The following is a 20267-nucleotide window of genomic DNA, read 5'->3' as shown; positions in this document are numbered from 1 at the left end:
AAAACATGGAATCCCTACTCACAGTGCAGCTCTCCATTCAAAGCAGGCTGCAGCATGAGGTCTCAGCTTCCTCACTCCCTCACCCTCTTTCCTGTTGGTAGTGGCCAAGGGAATGCTGGGAAATGTAGTTCTTTCCCTGCTCCAGGGCTGGCTCTATAGGCAGGGAGCTAACCAAGGAACTACAGCTCCCAGGGCCCCCTGTTGGTTCTCAGCTCCCATGCTGGATCCCTGCCGCCCCTGCAAATGGGCTACCCCAAGCATGTGCTTGATTTGCTGGTGCCTAGAGCCGCCCCTGATTATAAACAAGTAGATATTACTGGGTCACTTGATTACATTATCTGTGGTATTCCTGATTTTGTTCAGTTTAATGTCATGATAACTGATTTGCTAATTCTGTTTTAGATTATAGACAACCCCTTGATTTGTCACCTGAGAGGAACTTAGTACACCAACAGTGTTCAATTATCACATTTTGTGATCCAGTGGAAGTACTAACTACAAAGTGCCGTTAGAAATATCATACAAACAGTGGAGCTTAAGGCTTGCTGTCTTGTGAACCCTGAGAGCTAGAAACAAATACTTAAAAACTTTACCAGATGCCTACTAGCCAGAAGAGTAAACTTACTATCCAGAAACGGGTATGGAAGATGAGGGTGAGTGTTCCACCAGTGAGGTTGCGGGGGATAAAGCCCTGACAAGAAGCCCAGTGCTTGTAGCTAAGGCTTCTACTAGTGAGCGCTATCCCTGGACTCTGCTTAGGGATTCCATCTCCTGTATTAGCCAAATGCTTATAGATGTCTGATATATTAGAAGTTTCAACCCTCCTCTGGATGCTGGAAAGGAAAATTAATTTCTTTTCTTTTCACTCAAGATCCTTCTGGCTGCTGTGAGAGGGGCAAGTCTCCATTGTTCTACCTTCCCACAGCTTCTTTTTGATTGGTTCTCCCCTCTATTGAAGATAATGAATAGCTACAGCGCCTGCCTCCTCTACTGCTGCTCATAGCTTCCCAAGCAATAGCATGAAATGGACATGATTGTTGGTTGTTCTGCTCTGGTCATTGGGTTTTGTCTGCCCACTTTGAAACTGGCCAATTAACTATCAAAACTTCACTTTGCTTGTAGTTTTGCCACGTATCAGCAACAGCAGAGGCACTGCAGTTGTTGGTAGGCAGATTCAAAAAGAGAACTATACCTAGACTTAAACTAGATTCATAGTTGGAAGATTATTTTTGCAACCACGGGACTAGAAATTTAACTTCTTAAATGAAAGCTTCAGGTTTGCAGAAATTGATGACTGAGGCACCCATGCTCAGCAGGGGATGCTTTCAGCTCAACATGAGAGTGTTGAGTCCTGCAAGTCCTGCAAATGCTGCTGAACAGTTGTAATGCTTAGCTTTCCAGGGGCATAAAGAATTTCCAGCTCTAGGAGGCCACATGAATTTGGAACTGAAAACCACATTACTAGTAATGATTGAACTGATATTTGGCTTTTTTTCATTGTGACTTTTGTCCTTACTTTTAGTGGGCTTTTCAATATATAAACTTAATTTTTTTTAACTCCCAGGGACTAATAAGAATTTTTATTTCTAGTTGCAATGGCAAGCCCAAATAACATTCACATCTTGTATGAAAACTGCATGGGGGCAGAATGGGGGAGACACCTGTTGCCTATGTGAAGTGTAAGAATAGTAAAGCATGTTCCTGTGTCATGTTCAGCCTTGGAAAGTCCATTCATCTGGGGGGGTAGGATGATTTAGTGGGTCCATGCTTACTGCCTTCTGCAAGATGTAAGTTTTAATATTAAAAAAAAATACATCTAACCCTTATGGTTGTGGAGAAAAGCTTCCAACAAAAACTAAACAGATACAACAGCAGCACGAGAAAGATTAGTGTTTCACAGATTGCTGCCCTGCAGCAGCTGCAGGAGTAGAATTAAAAAGTTTTTGGTCAATTTCACTGGTGCTATTTAGAATTCTCTTGATAGCTTCACGGTTGTCCTCAATTGAGTCTATTTCATGCTGCTGCTTGGGTGAGCTCTCAGCAGCAGTAGAGGTAGCTCCTAGAGCTAATGACTATGGAGAGCAAGGAATCAAAAGGAATTTATTAAAAAATGGAGGCCAGGATAGCGATGAAGCAGCATAGATCCCTACCACCCTTGCAGCAGTGGGAGTCAGGGAGTGTCTGTGGCTCATAGAAGAGCAATCAAGAAGAGCTTCACTTTTTTCAGATACCTACTATCTGGATGCTACAAAATGGGGAGTCCCCAAGCAGGGTCCAGGGAGAGCACATTGGTAGGAATTTAAACACCCTTCCCTTTCTCTTCTGCTGATAAAAGGAAGGACACTGGGTCCCCTTGTTATAGTTTGTCTTCTGGCCTTTAGCTTAGCTTTAGCTTTAGAATCTCCTGTGCCTAATGGCACATGTGGCAACCCATTTTTCCCACTGCTGTCTGTCCAGAGCAAGATGTTTGACTCTACCGTAAGTTGTCTCCATTGTGGCAGCATCTTTTTTGATTGTCCTGCAATAGGTCATTCTTTGTCCTCCACCTCTTCTTTTCCCTCCAGGTGGGATCCAATCTAAGATGTACCTTGTGCTTCTGCCACAACATAGCCTGATGACATGGCCAAACCACTGTAACCATTTCTGTCTGAGTATTGAGTCCTCATTCTGCTGACCTATGTGGTGCAACACTTCCACATTGGTTACACAATCTCTCCAATGAACTTCCTGTTGTGTACTTCCACCACCTGCTGTGTTTCTGAGGCATACAGTAGTGTTGTGAGGACAATTGCATTGTACAATCTCATTTTAGTGTGTATATTTTTCATCTTACTCTGATAGATGTTTGGCAAATGGGAAAAAGATCCACTGACTTTGCTAGTTCTTGCCTGCACTTCTTAATGATCTGTCCATTGGTAGATATTGTACTTCAAAGATAGATGAAGTTGTGAACTCTTTCATACGCTTCTCCACCAATCACACATCCATCAGTGTTGGCAGCATTTCCTTCTCTTTCCATGATCTTGGTCTTCTGCGTACTGATACAAAGTCCCACTTTGGCCACTTCTGCTTTTATGCTCACAGAGAGTCTTTTCATTCCATCCAAGTTGATATCTAAGTCTCACAGCTTATATTTTTCACAGACAATACAAGTGCACTAGGCAGTAGCCATTCCTGTTCTCATCCCAAAGTCTGTGACCATGCAGAAGAGAAGTGGGGATAGTACACAACCTTGCAGCTAGCAATCTTAAATCATTCCCTGTCACTGATCCATGTGCTGATGCAGCATGCAGATTCGTCATACAAAGTGTATATCACATTAACAATGTTTGCTGGAATTCCATAGTGTCTCAGGATCTTCCAGAAGGCTTTTCTGTGGACCCTATCAAACACCTTCATAAAGTCAAGGAAGTTCTGGCCATTAGGTGTCTGGCAATGTTTTCAAGCTCTATATATGAATTATTAATAATATAAATGGGGGTGGTTAGAGTTGAGGGTGTGGGAGAGAGCATAAGTATGGTATTGAGAGCCTGGGGAAGTGGGGGGAGTGAAAGATAGAAAATATAGAGGCAGAGCCAGAGAACATAGTGCAAGGAAAAAGAGAGATGAGCAGGTGTATGAGGAAGAAAGAAAAGAGGAAAATGACTGGAAAGCACTGAGGAAGAGGTGCACTATGATCTCAAGTAGAAAAGAAAGACGTGGAATAAAGATGAAACAAAACAAGAGAAAGAACAACATAAAATGTTGACATGAATATTGCATTAATTGTAATACACTGTAAACAATTATGTGTTCCTTTCATTTCCAGGAGGCCTGGCTTTAGGGGAGTGCATTATAGGTATTTTTCACCCTGGCTCTTAGGTTTTGGATAAACTCTTCAAGTTCTGATCATACTAATGTAAATAAATATCTGTTTTCTTTCAGATGCTGGTATTCTAGTATTGTAGTATTTTTGTTCAACAAAACAAACGGCTTCAGTTGAACTTTTCATAACAGTAATGGAGAAAGGGAAGCAGAGGGCTGTGCACAAAAGTTCTTGTGGTGTCTTCATTTATGTACTTCAGTGTTGCAAGGCATCTCACTTAAAACTTCAGTGCATCACTGCAAAGATCTTAAACCCAATGGGTGAAATACTGTCCCTAATGAAGTGTATGGAAGCTTTTCCACTGATACCATTGGGGGTCAGGATTTCACCTCCTTTTAATTTTTGTAAAAAAAAAAATATATATATTTCTAAATGCTGCCCTTCCTGGGGGCGGATGGGAAACAGTTTTATGACTTTTCATTCCTCTGCAGGTATGTGCAATCCTCGCAACTACAGTGACACCCCTCCAACTTCCAAGAGCACTGTAGAGGAACTGCATGAACCAATCCCTTCCCTCTTCCGGGCACTCACAGAAGGGGATACTCAGCTGAACTGGAATATTGTTTCCTTCCCTGTTGCAGAAGAACTGTCACATCATGAGAATCTAGTGTCATTTTTAGAAACAGTTAACCAGCCGCAGCACCAGAATGTCTCTGTTCCAAGCAACACTGTCCACTCACCATACTCCAGTGACAAAGGTAACAGTTAGTTGTCTAAAGGCTAAATTTCTAGTGTTACCTTTGTGAAGGGGCCCTAAAAAGGACAACAATTTTTTATTAACTATGCTCAAGTGCGCTAGCCTCCTTAAAGTACAAATAAAAGACATGGTCCCTGCCCTGAAGAGTTTGGTGTAATTTCTGTCACATTGTGACAGACAAAGGGGGAGTAATACAACAGCATGGGCAAAGGGAGGAGCATATGAAAGTCTTGGGGGGGGGGGGGGGGGAATGAACCATAAAACAATTTGTCAACATGGAATTCCCCCTCCAACATATGAGGTTTCATCAGTTCACACCACTCTAGGTGGGATATTGTAAAATGCTGTCAGAAGCTGAAGCAATTGCCTCTTCTGACTCAGAGAAAATCAGACTCAGATCAGGAACTACACCTAATCTATCCCATAGTAATACAAAAGTAGGCTGCAGGAACAGTTTTAAATATGTAGCTTTAAAGAGCTAAAAAGGAAAAATTCAGAGAGCTGGTGTTTTTGTTGCGGGATCTGGAATAGCTGTTAAACTCGTGGCTCCAAGATGGCATGTTTTGAGCATCTGAGTGACAGAATGATATTCCAGGTAATACTGGATTAACTGTAAATCTGAATAAGTGTTATCTCTTTCTTGGCATTGATTCAGGGGATGTACGTGATTGGAGGAAGGATGATAAAATATTGATTGCCAGGGGGAAATGATGCCAAATTCAGTTGTAGTGACAATAGTGGGGGGCTGAGAGACTCCTTTTCTGCCGGTTGATTTTTTTTAAACAGAATTTACGATATTTTCTCCGACACTCTCCCATGAAACTTAGAGAAACTTCTTAAACTGTTCTTTCGTCTTAACTAAATGATTTCTTAACACTTTATTTTTTTTAAAGAGGAATACCATCTGATGTATTAGTCATATCTATAAGCAGTGCTGTGTTTGACTGTTGGTAACTGTGTACTGTTCTTCCTGTGCTGGCCCTTTTATTTAACTAATGAAAGGAATACAATTGATCGAGACCTATTGCATTTCCATATAAGAGTGAACCTCTGACCTAGTTTTGTTTCTAAACATGACTGTTCTTCATTAAATGGAACTCAGAGAGAGACTTTACTAATTTCCTTTGATTTTAAGGAACATTAAGAAAATAAATTAATTCCAGATGCAGGAAACCATATGGTCAGAAAACATCTACTTCATATCTGTGTTTGACATTATTAAAATATTTGCTCTCTGGTTTTAGAATAATGAAAGTAACAATGTTAAATGGTAAGCTGCAGAAAGCCATATGTGCACACAGTACAATATTTAAAGATGTGAATTATACAGTAGAACCTCAGAGTTATGAACACCTCAGGAATGGAAGTTGTTCGTAACTCTGAAATGTTTGTAAATATGAACAAAACATTATGGTTGTTCTTTCAAAAGTTTACAACTGAACATTGACTTAATACAGCTTTGAAACTTTACTATGCAGAAGAAAAAGGCTGCTTTTAACCATCTTAATTTAAATGAAACAAACACAGAAACAGTTTCCTTACCTTGTCAAATCTCTTTGTAAACTTTTCCTTTATTTTTTAGTAGTTTATATTTAACACAATACTGTACTGTATTTGCTTTTGTTGTTGTTGTTGCTCTCTGCTGCTGCTTGATTGCATATTTCCTGTTCCAATTGAGGTGTGTGGTTGACCAGTCAGTTTGTAACTCTGATGTTCGTAACTCTGGAAGGCATTTGTCAATTTTACTTGCTGCCTTTTTGGATGAAAAGTTGGAGTTTTGGGGGGGAAATTTTCTCAAGACTTTATGAAAAGGGCAACTTGTTCTAATAACAATTTGCATTTTATTCATAGTGGGAAAAGTCCAAAATCCAGGTGTTTTGTCTATTTCATGAGACTGCCTGCTCCATAAGCAACATTGTATTCAGTATTAGGTTCAAAGATCAGCATGCTACTGCTAAATTCCGAGAATGACAATTGAGTTAAACTTAGAAATAGGTACTCAATGCCCTTTATTAACAGGCTATGGTAGGAATTCAGCACAGAAATAAAAGTGAACTTTTTATTGTTAAGAAACTTGAGCAGATCTAATCCTTTTGAGATCTTCAGTGATTGTAGATGGGGAAGGTGTAAAATTGCTTCCAACATCATGTACTTGGAGGAGGAATAGAAACTGCTGGGCAGTATGGACATACAGATAATATGCTCAATCACAGTATATGTAACTTGTGCAGGAAGGCTTTCATACAGCTTGTGTAAGCACAAGTACTACAAAATACATATACATGGTATTCAGACTATCCAAACCAGATAAGTAGGACAGTGCATAGGCTAACCAACAACGGCCGTATTGTTTCAAGCTAAAACATCTACAAGAAAAATGCTCTGCTAGAAATACCAACATATCCTACAGTCAGCGGTGCTCTTCCGTCCACTAAGCCTATGGAATCCCATAAACCCCTGCACATCTAGGGCCCTGGATGCCAAACATCCATCAGTCCCACTAGTAGTGCTGCTAACGATTGTAATGGGGCTACTAGAAAGACATTTGGGCTTTTTGCATGCTGTGGTTCCTCTCTGCTCAGTTTGTCTTCCTTCTGTGGACACCTGCCATCTGGCACTAGCCTTGCATGCTAAGAGGGTACGGCCCAGATATCCTCTTTCTACCCATGACTCTTTTATTTGTTGTCCATAAGGAGCAATGCTGGCTTCCATATGCCCCCTCCACTTTTTCCCTAGCTTTGGAGCTGGGGGTGTGTTGTCAATAACTAGAGGTTTAAAAGAGGGGATTGTCAGAGGTGGATGGGACCCAGCTTATTGTACGTTATTTTGTATAGGGTCCCACAAAACTTGGAATGGGCCCTGCCTAAAACTACACTTGCCATGTTCTGCCACAGCCTCTCTGACTGCTTTGATTCTATACAATGCTTATGCAGAGATTGAAACTAATCTTGTCTGAGGTGTTGGACTTACTTTTTCAGTACTCATCTAGAACTGAAAATAGTATCACTAGCCCAAGGGACCACTGAGAGTTGTAATGACAGATACCTCATGAACCACTGGGGCTAGAAAGGACTGCTTTATATCACTGGGAAACTGGAACTTCTCTTGGTACAAAGCATTCCTTTCTAGCCCTGGCACATTGCGAGCTATTGGACTTTAAAATCACATTCTGTTACCATGCTGCTGATTTCCTCATCAACTTGACTCTGACACTTTCGATATTATTTTGAACTTCTGGAACTAGTGGTAATTGTTCATACCAAGGGTTGTCAACTCTTGAGTCACAACTTCAGGCTGTTTTTCTGGGAATCACATTTTTTGTTCTACATATTTAGCTTAAACTCCTTTTTGGTGGCCTCAGAGCTCAGAACTTGCAGTTCAGTACCTTTTAGAATGAACTTAATTGTCACAGGTGATGACAGAATCTTGGCAGCAGGAGGAAGGATAGCAGAGTATCTTTTGGCAGCTGATGAAACAAAATCCATAGTGCAGGGAAGGGTGTCTTTACATTAACCATTGGTTACTCTCTGGATGGGCTCTGAATTCACCCTCTTCTGGAACGCCAACCAAGGAAGAGAGTTTGTCACCAACAGTGTATCTAGCTTACTGGATACAACAGGTGGATGTTGAAATAGGTCTCTCTTTTATAATCCTTAATTACCAGAAAATTGTATGCTGGTTTATTTTGATAATATATTTATCTCTTTTGTTACGGTAAGTGCTTTGATCTACTGATGAAAAGCACTGTATATGACTACCTAATTATTTTCTCTTACAAGAAATGTATTGTGTCTCTTTCATTTGTTGGCAACGCTGTAAATATAGTTTGGCTTGGAGAGGATCAGAAGAATTTTTCATCTCATAGATAAGATTTTAAAGACAAATATTGCACATCAGACGTGGTGTGCTCTGAACTTGTGACTTCCCAAAGTACTCTGCAGTGTAGTTCTTTTATAATTATTGCTTGCACTGGAAAACATGAAGATTATAACAACATGCTGATGGAAGCATGAGGCTCTCTTGTTTTGATTACTTTGAATTCAGACTGTTGTACATTATTCTCTCTGCCACACAAACCTCCCTTTATTCTGAATTTAAAAAAAAAATCTTCATTTTCTGAGATAATGAGTTATTTATCTGCAGTGTTTTCTTCCCCTGAGAACTCTCTCTTCCACATTCCTTTTTTGACATACGTGAAAACTGTTAAAATGCAAATGAAAGAACTGTTACTGAAATAAGTAACATCCTTTTATCTACAGTGAGACAGTCAAGTGGATGTTTTACATAATTGGTTCTTGAAATTGACAACAGTTAAATAGATTTTCCAGAATACATTGTGAACCTGTAGGTGTAACTTTTTTTACATGGCCCCATTTCACCAGTCCAAGAAATAATCATTTTAGATAAGGGCTCCTGAACTTGCTAGAAGCAACAGGCAGAATTCCATCACCTGTCATACATGAACAAAGATTTGTTCTTGGACTGCTGGATGAGAGAGAGTCAATGATGTAGCAGAAACAGTGTGCTTGCTTTGTTCTTTTTTCTGCATCAGACAACTTGTTTGTTTCTTTATTCTATTGTTATGAGAGATTTTCAAATGCAGAGGAGAGGGGAGAATCCAAGTATGTATTCACAGATGATTTGGTCTCCTTGGAGGAAGGAATTGGTGACTAGGACTATTAAAAGCCAACTCAAACAAAAAGCTTCCCATTCCTGAGAAATAACCATTTTTGAAATTGTACATTTTGTTAAGTGTTAGGTCTCCTTTATCACGCTTTAAGTATAAATCTGCAATGTCAAGGTAAGGAGGAAAACAAGTCCAACTCCGTTATTTGTAAAGGTGCTATATCTTGATTGTAGTGAAGCTTTTGACAGTCTCACGTGACATTCTCATGAACAAATTAGGGAAATATGGTCTAGAGATTAAATTACTATAAAAGATGGGCGCCCCAAAACTAGTTGAAAGACTGAGTTGTCTTTGCTCGTTGTCAAATTGGGAGGGTGTATCTGGTGGGGTCCTATAGAGGTCTGTCCTGGACCTAGTTCTATTAAATATTTTTATAATGACTTGGATAATGGAGAGGAGAGGATGCTCATAAAATTTTCAGATGACACCAAGCTGGGAGGGATTGCAATCACTTTGGAGGACAGGATTAGAATTCAAAAGGACCTTGAAAAGTTGGAGAATTTATCTGAAATCAACAAGATGAAATTTAGTAAAGACCAACACAAAGTACTACACTTAGGAAGGAAAAATCAGATGCACAACTTCAAAGTGGGGAATAACTGGCTAGGCATCAGAACTGCAGAAAAGGATCTGGGGTTATAGTAGATCACAAAATGAATACATCAGCAATGTGATACAGTTACAAAAAAGGCTTAATATCATTCTGGCCTGTATTAACAGCAGTATCATCTGTAAGACACAGGAGGTAATTTCTCCACTCTGTTTAGTACTGGGAAGGCCTCCGCTGGAGTACTGTGTCAAGTTCTGGATGCCACGCTTTAGGAAGGATGTGGACAAATTGGAGAAGAGTCCAGAGGAGAACAACAAAAATGAAAAAAGGTTTAGAAAAACCTGATCTATGAGGAAAGGTTAATAAAAACTGGGCATGTTTAGTCTCGAGGGAAGAAAACTGAGTGGGGACCTGATAAGTCATCAAATATGTTAAGGGCTGTTGTAAAGAGGATGGCGATCAATTGTTCTCCATTTCCACTAAAGGTAGGAAAAGAAGTAATGGGCTTAATCTGCAGCAAAGAAGATTTAGGTTAGATATTAGGAAAATCTTTCTAACTATAAGGATAGCTAAGCTCTGGCATATGCTTCAAAGAGTGGTTGTAGAATCCCTGTGATTGGAGGTTTTAAGAACAGGTTGGACAAACACTAGTGAGGGTATACTTGGTCCTGCATCAGCACAAAGGGATGGACTAAATAACCTCTCAAGCCTTACATTTCAATGCTTCTATGATTTGGTATGGATTAAAGATGATGTCAATAGAGCTACTATAACTTGTAAAAATTGGCTTTTTCTTAATAGTTCATAATAAATCACTGGCAAATGGGAAACTGAAATCTGTATCCTGGAAACAAAGATCTTTCCTCCCCAGTGTGCATGTTGGTTTGTTAGTGTAGTTATTCAAAAGTGCTGGGCTGCTGGTTGCTTTTTCCCAAGAGACATGACCTTTGTTTTTGGAGTGGGGAGAAATGTTGATTATATTAAGAATTATGTGGACTTAAGCAAACAAATCTATAAAATGTATGCAGTGGTGTTTGTGGCTGTGTCGGTCCCAGGATATTAGAGACACATGGTGGGTGAGGCAATATTTATTGGACCAACTTCTGTTGGTGAGAGAGACAAGCTTTTGAGCTTACATAGAGCTCTTCTTCTGGTCTGGGAAACATACTAAGAGTGTCACATTTAAATACAAGATGGAACAGATTGTTTAGCATAAGTAGTTAACACATATTTCCAGGGACCATTCAAGGTGAAGTGGCCCATTAACTAAATAAAATCACTACAGTCTCAAATGAACTCGCACAGGAAAATGATAAAAAATAAAAGCACCCTATCACCTGTAGGTGAACACTTTTCACAAAGTGATCACTCTATGGCTTGGTCTACACTACATACTTACTTTGGTATAACTACATTGCTCGGGGGTGTGAAAAATCCACACCCCTGAGCGATGTAGATATACTGACCTTAACCCCATATGTAGACAGCGCTATGTCAGTGGGAGATCTCCCGCCGACTTAGCTGCTGCCTCTCACGGATGTAGAGTTATTAAGTTGAGGGGAGAGCGCTCTCCTGTCGGCTTAGAGCATCTTCACCAGACGCACTACAGTGGCACAGCTGCATCGGTGCAGCTGTGCGAATGTAAATTTGTAGTGTAGGCCTGCCCTATTAGTCCTCATCCTCAAAGGAAACTTGCAAAACTCTTTCAAAAGACAAGCCTGGAAGCTTAAATTCATAACTTTGCTAGACACTAAAAATCATGGACTGAATAGAGACACTGGATTTATGGCTTATTACAACAATCTGTAACCCATTAACAACCCCCACAGTTGCACCCCCTTCTTTTTCCCACTATGACTGGTGGGGTGTTAACCAGCCACTTCACCTTGAATGGTCCCTCGAAATATATGTTAACTACTTATGGTAAACAATCTATTCCACCTTATGTTTAGCTGTGACACTGAATATGTTTCCCAGACCTGAAGAAGAGCTCTATGTAGGCTCGAAAGCTTGTGTCTCTCACAGAAGGTCATCCATTAAAAATATATATAAAATAAAAGCTTAGAATTTGGGATGTCTCTTTAATCCATCACTTCCTTTTTTTCTTTAATTGGCATGTGCCTTTACACATTTGCCCAAAATTTTTTTAGTACTAGAGATGATTTGCTGACTAGGAAATGGCTATCCCCCATTAATTGATCTCCTACTTGTATTTAACCCCTCCACAGCAGAGCTGGAAACCTCAGTCTAATTGCTAGATAGTGAAAGCTTTCACTAACCCCTGGCACAGGGAAGCCAGAAGAGCAGAGGTGAAAGTAAGCCGGTACACCCCGGTACGGCGTACCGGCAAGAGCCACTTTGCTGAACTGGGGCGGCCCAGCTTCCCCAGGGGGCAATTTAAAGGGCCTGGGGCTCCCAGCAGGGGCTGGAGCCCCAGGCCCTTTAAATTGCCACCAGAGCCCCACTGCTGGAGCCCTGGGGTAGGGCTGTGGGGCTCTGGGGGCTATTTAAAAAGTCCGGGGTCCCCACTGCTTCTACTGCCCCGGCCCTTTAAATAGCCACCGGAGCCCTGGGGAAGCGGCGGGGCTCCAGTGGCTATTTAAAGGGCCGGGGTGGTAGAAGCAGGGGAGCCCCGGGCCCTTTAAATAGCCCCCGGAGCCCAGGGGCTCCAGCTGCCTTTGCCGCCTCGGTCCTTTAAATAGCCACGGGAGCCCTGCCGCTTCCCCAGGGCTCCGGTGGCTATTTACAGGGCCGGGGCCATAGAAGCAGGGGAGCCCCGGGCCCTTTGAATAGCCCCCGGAGCCCCGGGCTGCTGCTGCTACCCTGGTGGTGGTGGGGCACTTACCTTACAGGGTGGGCTGGGACTGGCTCTGACTCCGTCAGCCACGCCCCTTCTGCCCTAGGTCACTGGACCTACTTTCACCCCTGCAGAAGAGTGAGCTTGTCGGGGTTGCTGCAAAGAGAAGCTTGCTGCTGGGATTAAGATTAACAGATTGAAGGCTAGAGATGATGCTTGAGCATCCAAGAAGGAAGTTTAGCATGGAATTTAAGGCGGCAAATGGGAGAGTTGGAATTGGTATAGGCATCAGCAGGAAGCAATCTAACAATTTCTCAGCTAAAAACTGGATTGGTAGTCTGTGGTAATAAGATACTGTAGAATAGAGAAATGATGGAACTAATGAAACATGATTATATATATCTCCACTAAATTACTTGCCTTTTTTAATCTGATCTTTGATCTATGTATTATCTGTTTAAATGATAAATCGCTGTTAAAGCACCTTGCACACTTGGTATTTCACAAAAATTCTATTAAAAATACTTTTAGCTTGCACAGGTAAGCACTCAACTCAGGAAATGCCAAAAATAGGTTTGCATGTGCAATCTTATCTCTGCTCCCTCATGTATGTAGTTGGACTGTATTGGAATCCATGACCGTATTGTCTTTCAAGCAATACAATATTCCTTATGTTTTTTGTATAATACTAAATATAAATCTGCAGCATCTTGCAGTACTGTGTAGAGCAGAGTTCATGAAAACCAGGCTTTTTAAAGGGGGTACATCTACACTGCAACTGGGAGGGCACTTCCCAGTGTGAGTAGACAGACAAGCACTAACTTTGCTTGAGCTAGCATAGCAAAAATAACAGTGGAGCCAGAGGTAGCACAGGTGGCGGCTCGGACTAGCTGCCTAAGTATGTATCCATGGGGGTGGGTCTGTCTACCTGTGCTGGCAAGCATGATCCAAGTTGCAGTGTAGGCACACCCAAGACATTCGGTGATTGAGGCAAGGGCTCCTGTGTAGCCCTGCCTTATCCACTCTGCATTTTACAATGTGCACTTTGTAATGTGCAAAAAGTGGTATGACCATGTACTTGAAAAATAGTATATGATCATAGAAGTAAAGACTACTGTACTACCTACAAGGGGGTTAGAGCCACAATATGAAGAAAGTATCCAGGCTGATAGAGCAGGCCTTATGTTCTCACCTCTTCTCCTCTCCTCACCCTTCCGTTTCCCCTGTGGCACATAGTTTGAATGACTTACACTCAAACATCTGACAGCTACATACTTAACTAAAGTAACCTTTTTAAATTTTTTTCTCCCTTTGTTTAGAAAACATGTGCACTGTGGTCTATTTTGATGACTGCATGTCAATACATCAGTGCAAGATCTCTTGTGAGTCCATGGGAGCATCAAAATACCGGTGGTTTCACAATGCCTGCTGTGAGTGTATTGGGCCAGAATGTATCGACTATGGCAGTAAAACTGTAAAATGTATGAACTGCATGTTTTGAAGCAGAGAAGCTGTATAATAGTAATGTGGAGGCCAAAGCAGCGTCTCTTAATTAAAAAGATGGGGATTGGAAGTATTGCATTATGGGATATGTTCTGGGAGCAACTAAACATGAATGATTTGAGAAAAGATGTATACAATTCAAAGCATAGCTGTATTTTTTTTTCTTTTTAAATCCTGTAAACAATGCTAATTGGCAAATGTTTCAACTGTATTGTTTATTTTTTCCTTATTCTTAGTCGAGTAGCATAACCATCCTCATGCTTCCTGTCCTGATTGTTTTGCTTTGATCTGAATATATTGCCTATACTCATTTTCAGAATGTAATGTTGTATTTAGCAGTTCAGAATAGTGAAGCCTCAACAAGATTCCCATTATTTAGAAGTTCCACAAGTGCTCAAATAGATAATGCTCTTCCATGTATATTTTATAACTCTCCAGTATAAGAGCCATAAGACTCCAGTGGCTTATGGTCTTACACCAGTGGCCCAGATTCTTATTGTGAAAATGTCCTCAAAAATAAGAAAACCTTTTTTTTTTTTCAACTTCAAAACTGGAACTGTAATAGATAAAATCCCAGCCCTAAGCAGGGTGTCCCACCCACTACAATACCATGTGTGACACATCATTCCTCCATCTGTTATATGCCTCCATTCATGCAGGCAAGGTATTGCATTTCATAAAGAAATCTTGTTCCCATCAGTGCACTCTTCTTATAAACCAAAATAAAGCTGGTAAGTTTAGTCATGTCCACTTGCTATCGCACTCTTTGTGGGTTGTCTTATCCCTGGAAACTCAGTGCTGTGCTGCAAATTTGGAAGGTGGTTATTATGAACAGAAAAAATAGCATGTATAAACTGGGAATTAAACTGCATATGCTAATAAGCTCAGCAAGTTTATTTGTTGAGTAGCTGGCAGTTGTCACATTACCACATTTGGTACTGCTCTGTGGAACACTTATTCTAACTGTTTGGTTTGGCTTTGAGGTTGGTTTTGATTCAGATTTATGATATAAAAGGACTTAATGGGGAAATAATTATCCTCTGAGACAAATGAGCATTCTCTGAATATGGAACACTTTGTCCATTTTGCTGTGTTTTAATATATGGAGTAGTAGGCAACTGCAAATTATAAGGTAATTACTATGGTACCATTAGGTTTTTCCTGTGATGATGGCATAGAAACCACAAGAATAAAGTCTGAGTACAATTGTGATCTTGCCAGAAACTCATGATAGTGTTTATAACAATAACTTTTTTTAAGTTTACTAATTTTTTATATAGATGGATTTGACTATTCCTGTTTCTCCCTCTCGCCTCAACCTCTCCTACCAACATGTTCCTAAACACTGAGATCAATTATTTTCAACTCTCATTTTATTTGAAAAATTGACTTGGGAATTTTTAGTTATCCTGATACATACAACTCTTCAAATAAGAAAAATCTAAAAATGTCTGCTGTTGTGCAGGACTTAATTTTTTAAACTCTTTTCCAGGTATTACTTGAAAGCTGGAGGTTTGCTTAAACTTTTAAACTGGTGGTAAACAAAACTTTTTCCTATTTAAAGTTGGGATTTATGGGAAAAAGTTTTGAATTCATGGTTTCTGGGCGAAGGGCAAAGATCAGCCTAAACTGAAGGAAATGTTATTTCTTCTTCTTTTTATGGTTTGTTCCTTGCATCTTTTCCTTTTTTTTTTTTTGTGCAAAGAAATTCTTCATGAATTTCTTATAGTGAAAGGGGAGAGAGGATATGCTTATGTTGTGAGTATCTGTATTTTGTGTGCTTGAGGATTATACATTATTTCTGATCAAGATTTAATAAAACATTTTACAAGTGTCCCTGCAAATCAGTGACACACTGAAGGCTTTGAGTTATCATATACTGGATTATTTGAAATGTAAAATATTGTGGATTCAGAATCTTAAGACAAATCAAGTTGATTATCTATTTGGGACCCTGTTGCGTGGATTTATGACATCACCCTTCTTTACATAATGATTTTACTTCAAGATCAAGTAGGAGGGGTAGAGAGGTTGTGTGTGGAGGGAGACAGAACCTCTGTTTTAAAGAGTTAAATGTCCATAAAAATCATGGAAAATCACAAAAGGTAATTTTTTGTGTGTGTAATACCTTGAAAAGTTTTTGCTTGTAAGGACAGTCCACTTTAAATTAGGTTTGCTCTATTTTTGTAATGTATGATGGTCTCCGGAGAGTCTGTGCTGTAAACTCAGTGTGTATGCAAATGATCTATGGCAACCTCCTTCTTTGGAGGTTTTTAAGGCCCGGCTTGACAAAGCCCTGTCTGGGATGATTTAGTTGGGAATTGGTCCTGCTTTGAGCAGGGGGTTGGACTAGATGACCTCCTGAGGTCCCTTCCAACCCTGAGATTCTATGATTCTAACATCAGATGTATTTTCTTATATTTCATTTGTTTAAACAAGTATTTTAATAAATAATGAGACATTATTGGATTGTGTGATTCTTTTATCACTGCTGCTTCTTCCTAAGCTCTCAGGGCAAAAGCTTTTAATGGAGTTGAAGTATAAATTTATTTTAGTGATTTCACTAATTTTAATCCTATTACTGTAGTCTCAATTGATAACTTTATTTTTCTTAAGGTGTAGTGACAAAGTGCTTTTTTAGCAGCTTGAAAATTGTTTTACAGATGAAATTGTAATTTTGCTTCTAACTGAATGTATTTACTTTATATAAAACATGAAACCTACAAAATGCAATTCGTGTAACATTCTGAAATTTTCTTATCTATGAAAATCCCATTATAGGAGAATATTATGTAATTTACATGGCATGGAGGGAAAAATAATAAATATTTTATTGTTGGGACACATCTCAGTTAGGCCCTAATTGTAGGAAAGCACTTAAACACGGGGTTGAAGTGAAGCATATGCGTAAGTACCTTGCTGAATTGGTATTTTATCCAGTTGAAGCATCTGGGCAACTTATATAATTAAACACTCACTATAAAATTGTAAATCCTTAAACTTTAAGTACTCAATAAAAAATGCCCCGTGTAACAATCAGTGGTACAAATCCCAGGTAAATTCTTGATCAACTAAATTCTCTTTGTTGCTATCTGATACGTTAAAGCACAGACATGTAACATATAAAATATTTTAACAGTCAATTAGTCTCTCAACCCCAGATTTCTAATATCTGTAAAAATTATTGATGTGTAATTTGTGGAATGGTAATGTAATGCCAGTGTAGTATTTAATGCAGTGTGATTTATAACTCAGTTGTCATTTCATTTTGAAGTCATATACTTTTAAAAAACAACTGAGGGCCAGATCATATCTGCTCCAGTAGGTTGCTCTGACAGCATACAGGGGATAGACCTGTGCTGCAATGGGCTAAGGGTGAATTATCTCAGTGCAGGTTCTCCATGGGGACTCTACAGTGGATCCTCAGTGCAGAGGGAATCTTGGTAGCAGGAGGGTCACTCAGGTGTGTAGGAAGAAGTCTCTGAGTGCACTGTGGAGATTCTGGGCTGCTCTGGAGTGTGCATCAGCCTATATCAGGCTGCCATAAACTAGAGCACCTCTGGGACTGCTTTAATTTTTGCCAGGGGGGCCTTTCGGTACCTGAAGCAGCCCAGAATCCCAAAGGTGAAAAGGACACTTAAAGCCATCTTTGCCCCACTTTCCCCTGAGCTGCACTTTCTATGTTGCATTTTAGGGAGGCACAGCACAGAATTTTAATACACTGGACTTAGCCCAGTGATACTGTGCTTAAACCCATTGAATAAGACCCTCAGCTGGTGTATATTGGCTTACCTCATTGACTTCAATTGAATTATGCCAGTGTGCACCAGCAGAGAATCTGGCCCACGGTGTCTAAAGCCAGACTGTATTTTGACATATAGAAGATCATCCTGCATGCCCATCACTACTGCAGTGCACACATCGAACACATTCGTCTTTCTCTGGTTCCTGTCAATCTTCATTTAGTTTCACCGGGTCCTAGTATCTACTGGGAGAGGTAAATTTCCTAAATCTTGTCAATATCTTGTCTTACTGAAGCTCCCTAGTAAAAGTCATCTGACGTATGCTGAAAACCTGGCATTTTTGTTCAGAATCATCAAATAATTGTCTGTCTCTGCAGAGAGGGCACACAAGGCTCCACACAACGCTATCATATCACTTGTTGGGACTCCTGTCATGCCCTAGGTCAGAGGTTCTCAAACTGTGGTCCGTGAACCACCAGTGGTCCGTGAGCTCCATTCAAGTGGTCCGCAGATAGTTCCCTCTAAGGTGCGCGCCTGGGCAGCTGCCTGTGAGAGAATGAAGGGCCACCCACCTAATTAGTGGAGTCGCGCAGGCGTGGCTGCACTAATTAGGTGCCTGGACCCTGGAGAAGACGCACATGTAAGGTGAGGTGGTGGCCTTGGGGGGAATACAGGGAAGGTGGAAGGGGGCAGTGGGGTGAGAAGACGGGGTGGGGGGAATTTGGGACATGCAGGGCTGTGGCGGCCAGAGAAAGAGGTGACTTTCCCCAGCTCCAGGGCTGCGGCTGCCCAGGAGAGACGGCCCTCCTTCCCAGCTTCAGCTCTGTGATTGCTGTGGCGGGGGAGAGAACCCCTTCCTTCCCAGCCCCAGCTCGGGGGCAGCTGCGGTGGGGGAGAGAGGGAGAGACCCCCTCCTTCCCAGCCCCAGCTCGGGAGCTGCCGCAGCAGGGGAGAGAGGGCACATCCATCGCATTAGAAAGGTAAGACTACGTCTACTGATATTAAATTGAGTTGTGTGCTTTTATTTGTAGAACAAAAAAAGTTAATTAGTATAAAGTTTTTTTATATAGTGCTTTTATCCAAAGTGCTTTACAATAGTTAGCTAACGGTACAAACAACATTTGGAACGATCATTAAGTGGTCCGCCAAGACCCTCAGCAATTTTCAAGTGGTCCACAAAGAAAACGTTTGAGAACCACTGCCCTAGGAAACGTCCACTCCACTTTCCTGTTCTTAAGAAATGGATATAAGGGTGAGCACCTCACCACATCTATAACAAGAACTGGATTTATACTTTCGGGGCTCACCAGTTCCTACTGTTGCTATTTTCTGAGTGAGTGGATTCTTTAGCCCTTTTTGTTTGAATGGGGAGAATGTTTGTTTTTACAATCTATTACCAGGAAAAATTGGTACTAGAAGTTGTCACTTCACATGCTGAGATAGTGCTGCTGGCATAAGCTGTTCCAACAAGCAGGGTGTGAGTCTGGTGGGTGACACTCATCCATGGTAAGCATAAAAAATGCCTGGGGTAAAGTATGTAGCTTTCAGACAATTCTGATACGAACAAGCGGCGGACTGGCTTTGAGAACCACTGGTCTAATACGTTTCACTTTATATATAGCTCCTCTGATTGGAGGAGCTCAAAGTTCTTTATCAAGGGTTTGATGCTCACATGACAAATGGCAGGGGGAGGAGGACTTGTGACACAGGCAGGACTGGTCATACAGGGTGAGTACCAGTCAAGAATTGAACCTAGCTCTCCTACTTGCCAGTCCTCCGCTCTAACAACTAGCCTTGCTGCCTTCCTGAGGAGAGTTGGTGCTTCCTGTTGCTTTAAAAAATGTATGCTAGTTTTGTTAACAAAATGTCATGCAGCAAATCTATCCCAGTAGTCTTCCCAGCTGCCAGCGAGTGGAGATGTATGGCATCCCTGGGATAAAATTAACAATGGAGAATAATAAAATGAATCTTTAACTCCTGATGACTGAGCTTATCAAAACTGAGGGCCAGACCCTGCAATGTTCTCTTGAGTTCTTGGGGGGAGGTGTTCAGGATATTTTCACTACCTGTCTAGTATGGTTAAATCGTGTTCTGTGTGGTGGGTGAGTATTGTTTTTTAAGGCAATTGCCATTCAGTATCCAAATGTGAATTGATTCTGCAATCCTCTTAAGGCAGATTCCTTTCTTTTACCCCCTTACACCTTCTCCACAAGCTGAGAGATGAATGGTGACCACCTCTGATCAGCTGTTTTGATCTTTTCCTGTGCACAAAGGAACATAAGATTGGCCACGTAGCCCAGTATCCTGTCTTCCAACAGTGGCCATTGCCAGAAGCTTCAGAAAGAGTGAACAGAACAGAGCAATTTGTCAAGTGAACCATCCCCCGTTGTCCAGTCCCAGCTTCTAGTAGAAGTTTAGGGATACT

General features: G+C 40.9%; 1 protein-coding gene across 2 annotated transcripts in view; it reads left to right on the top strand.

Annotated features, from left to right (window-relative positions):
- Positions 1 to 15311, top strand: part of TWSG1 (twisted gastrulation BMP signaling modulator 1) — a 45008-nt gene extending 29697 nt beyond the window's left edge. For both annotated transcript variants that reach the window (XM_026661131.2, XM_026661126.2), the window contains exons 4-5: positions 4297 to 4563; positions 13916 to 15311. In XM_026661131.2, coding sequence (XP_026516916.1) covers positions 4297 to 4563; positions 13916 to 14097 — 449 coding nt within the window. In that variant the 3' untranslated portion in view covers positions 14098 to 15311. The remainder of the gene's footprint in view (positions 1 to 4296; positions 4564 to 13915) is intronic.
- The last annotated feature ends 4956 nt before the right edge of the window (positions 15312 to 20267 follow it).

The sequence above is a fragment of the Terrapene carolina genome, unplaced genomic scaffold, assembly GCF_002925995.2.
Source record: "Terrapene carolina triunguis isolate 2854851 unplaced genomic scaffold, T_m_triunguis-2.0 Scaffold58, whole genome shotgun sequence".
NCBI classification, from domain to species: Eukaryota; Metazoa; Chordata; order Testudines; family Emydidae; genus Terrapene; species Terrapene triunguis.
The sequence above is the reverse complement of the archived record's forward strand: the minus strand, read 5'-3'. Positions and strand labels throughout refer to the sequence as shown.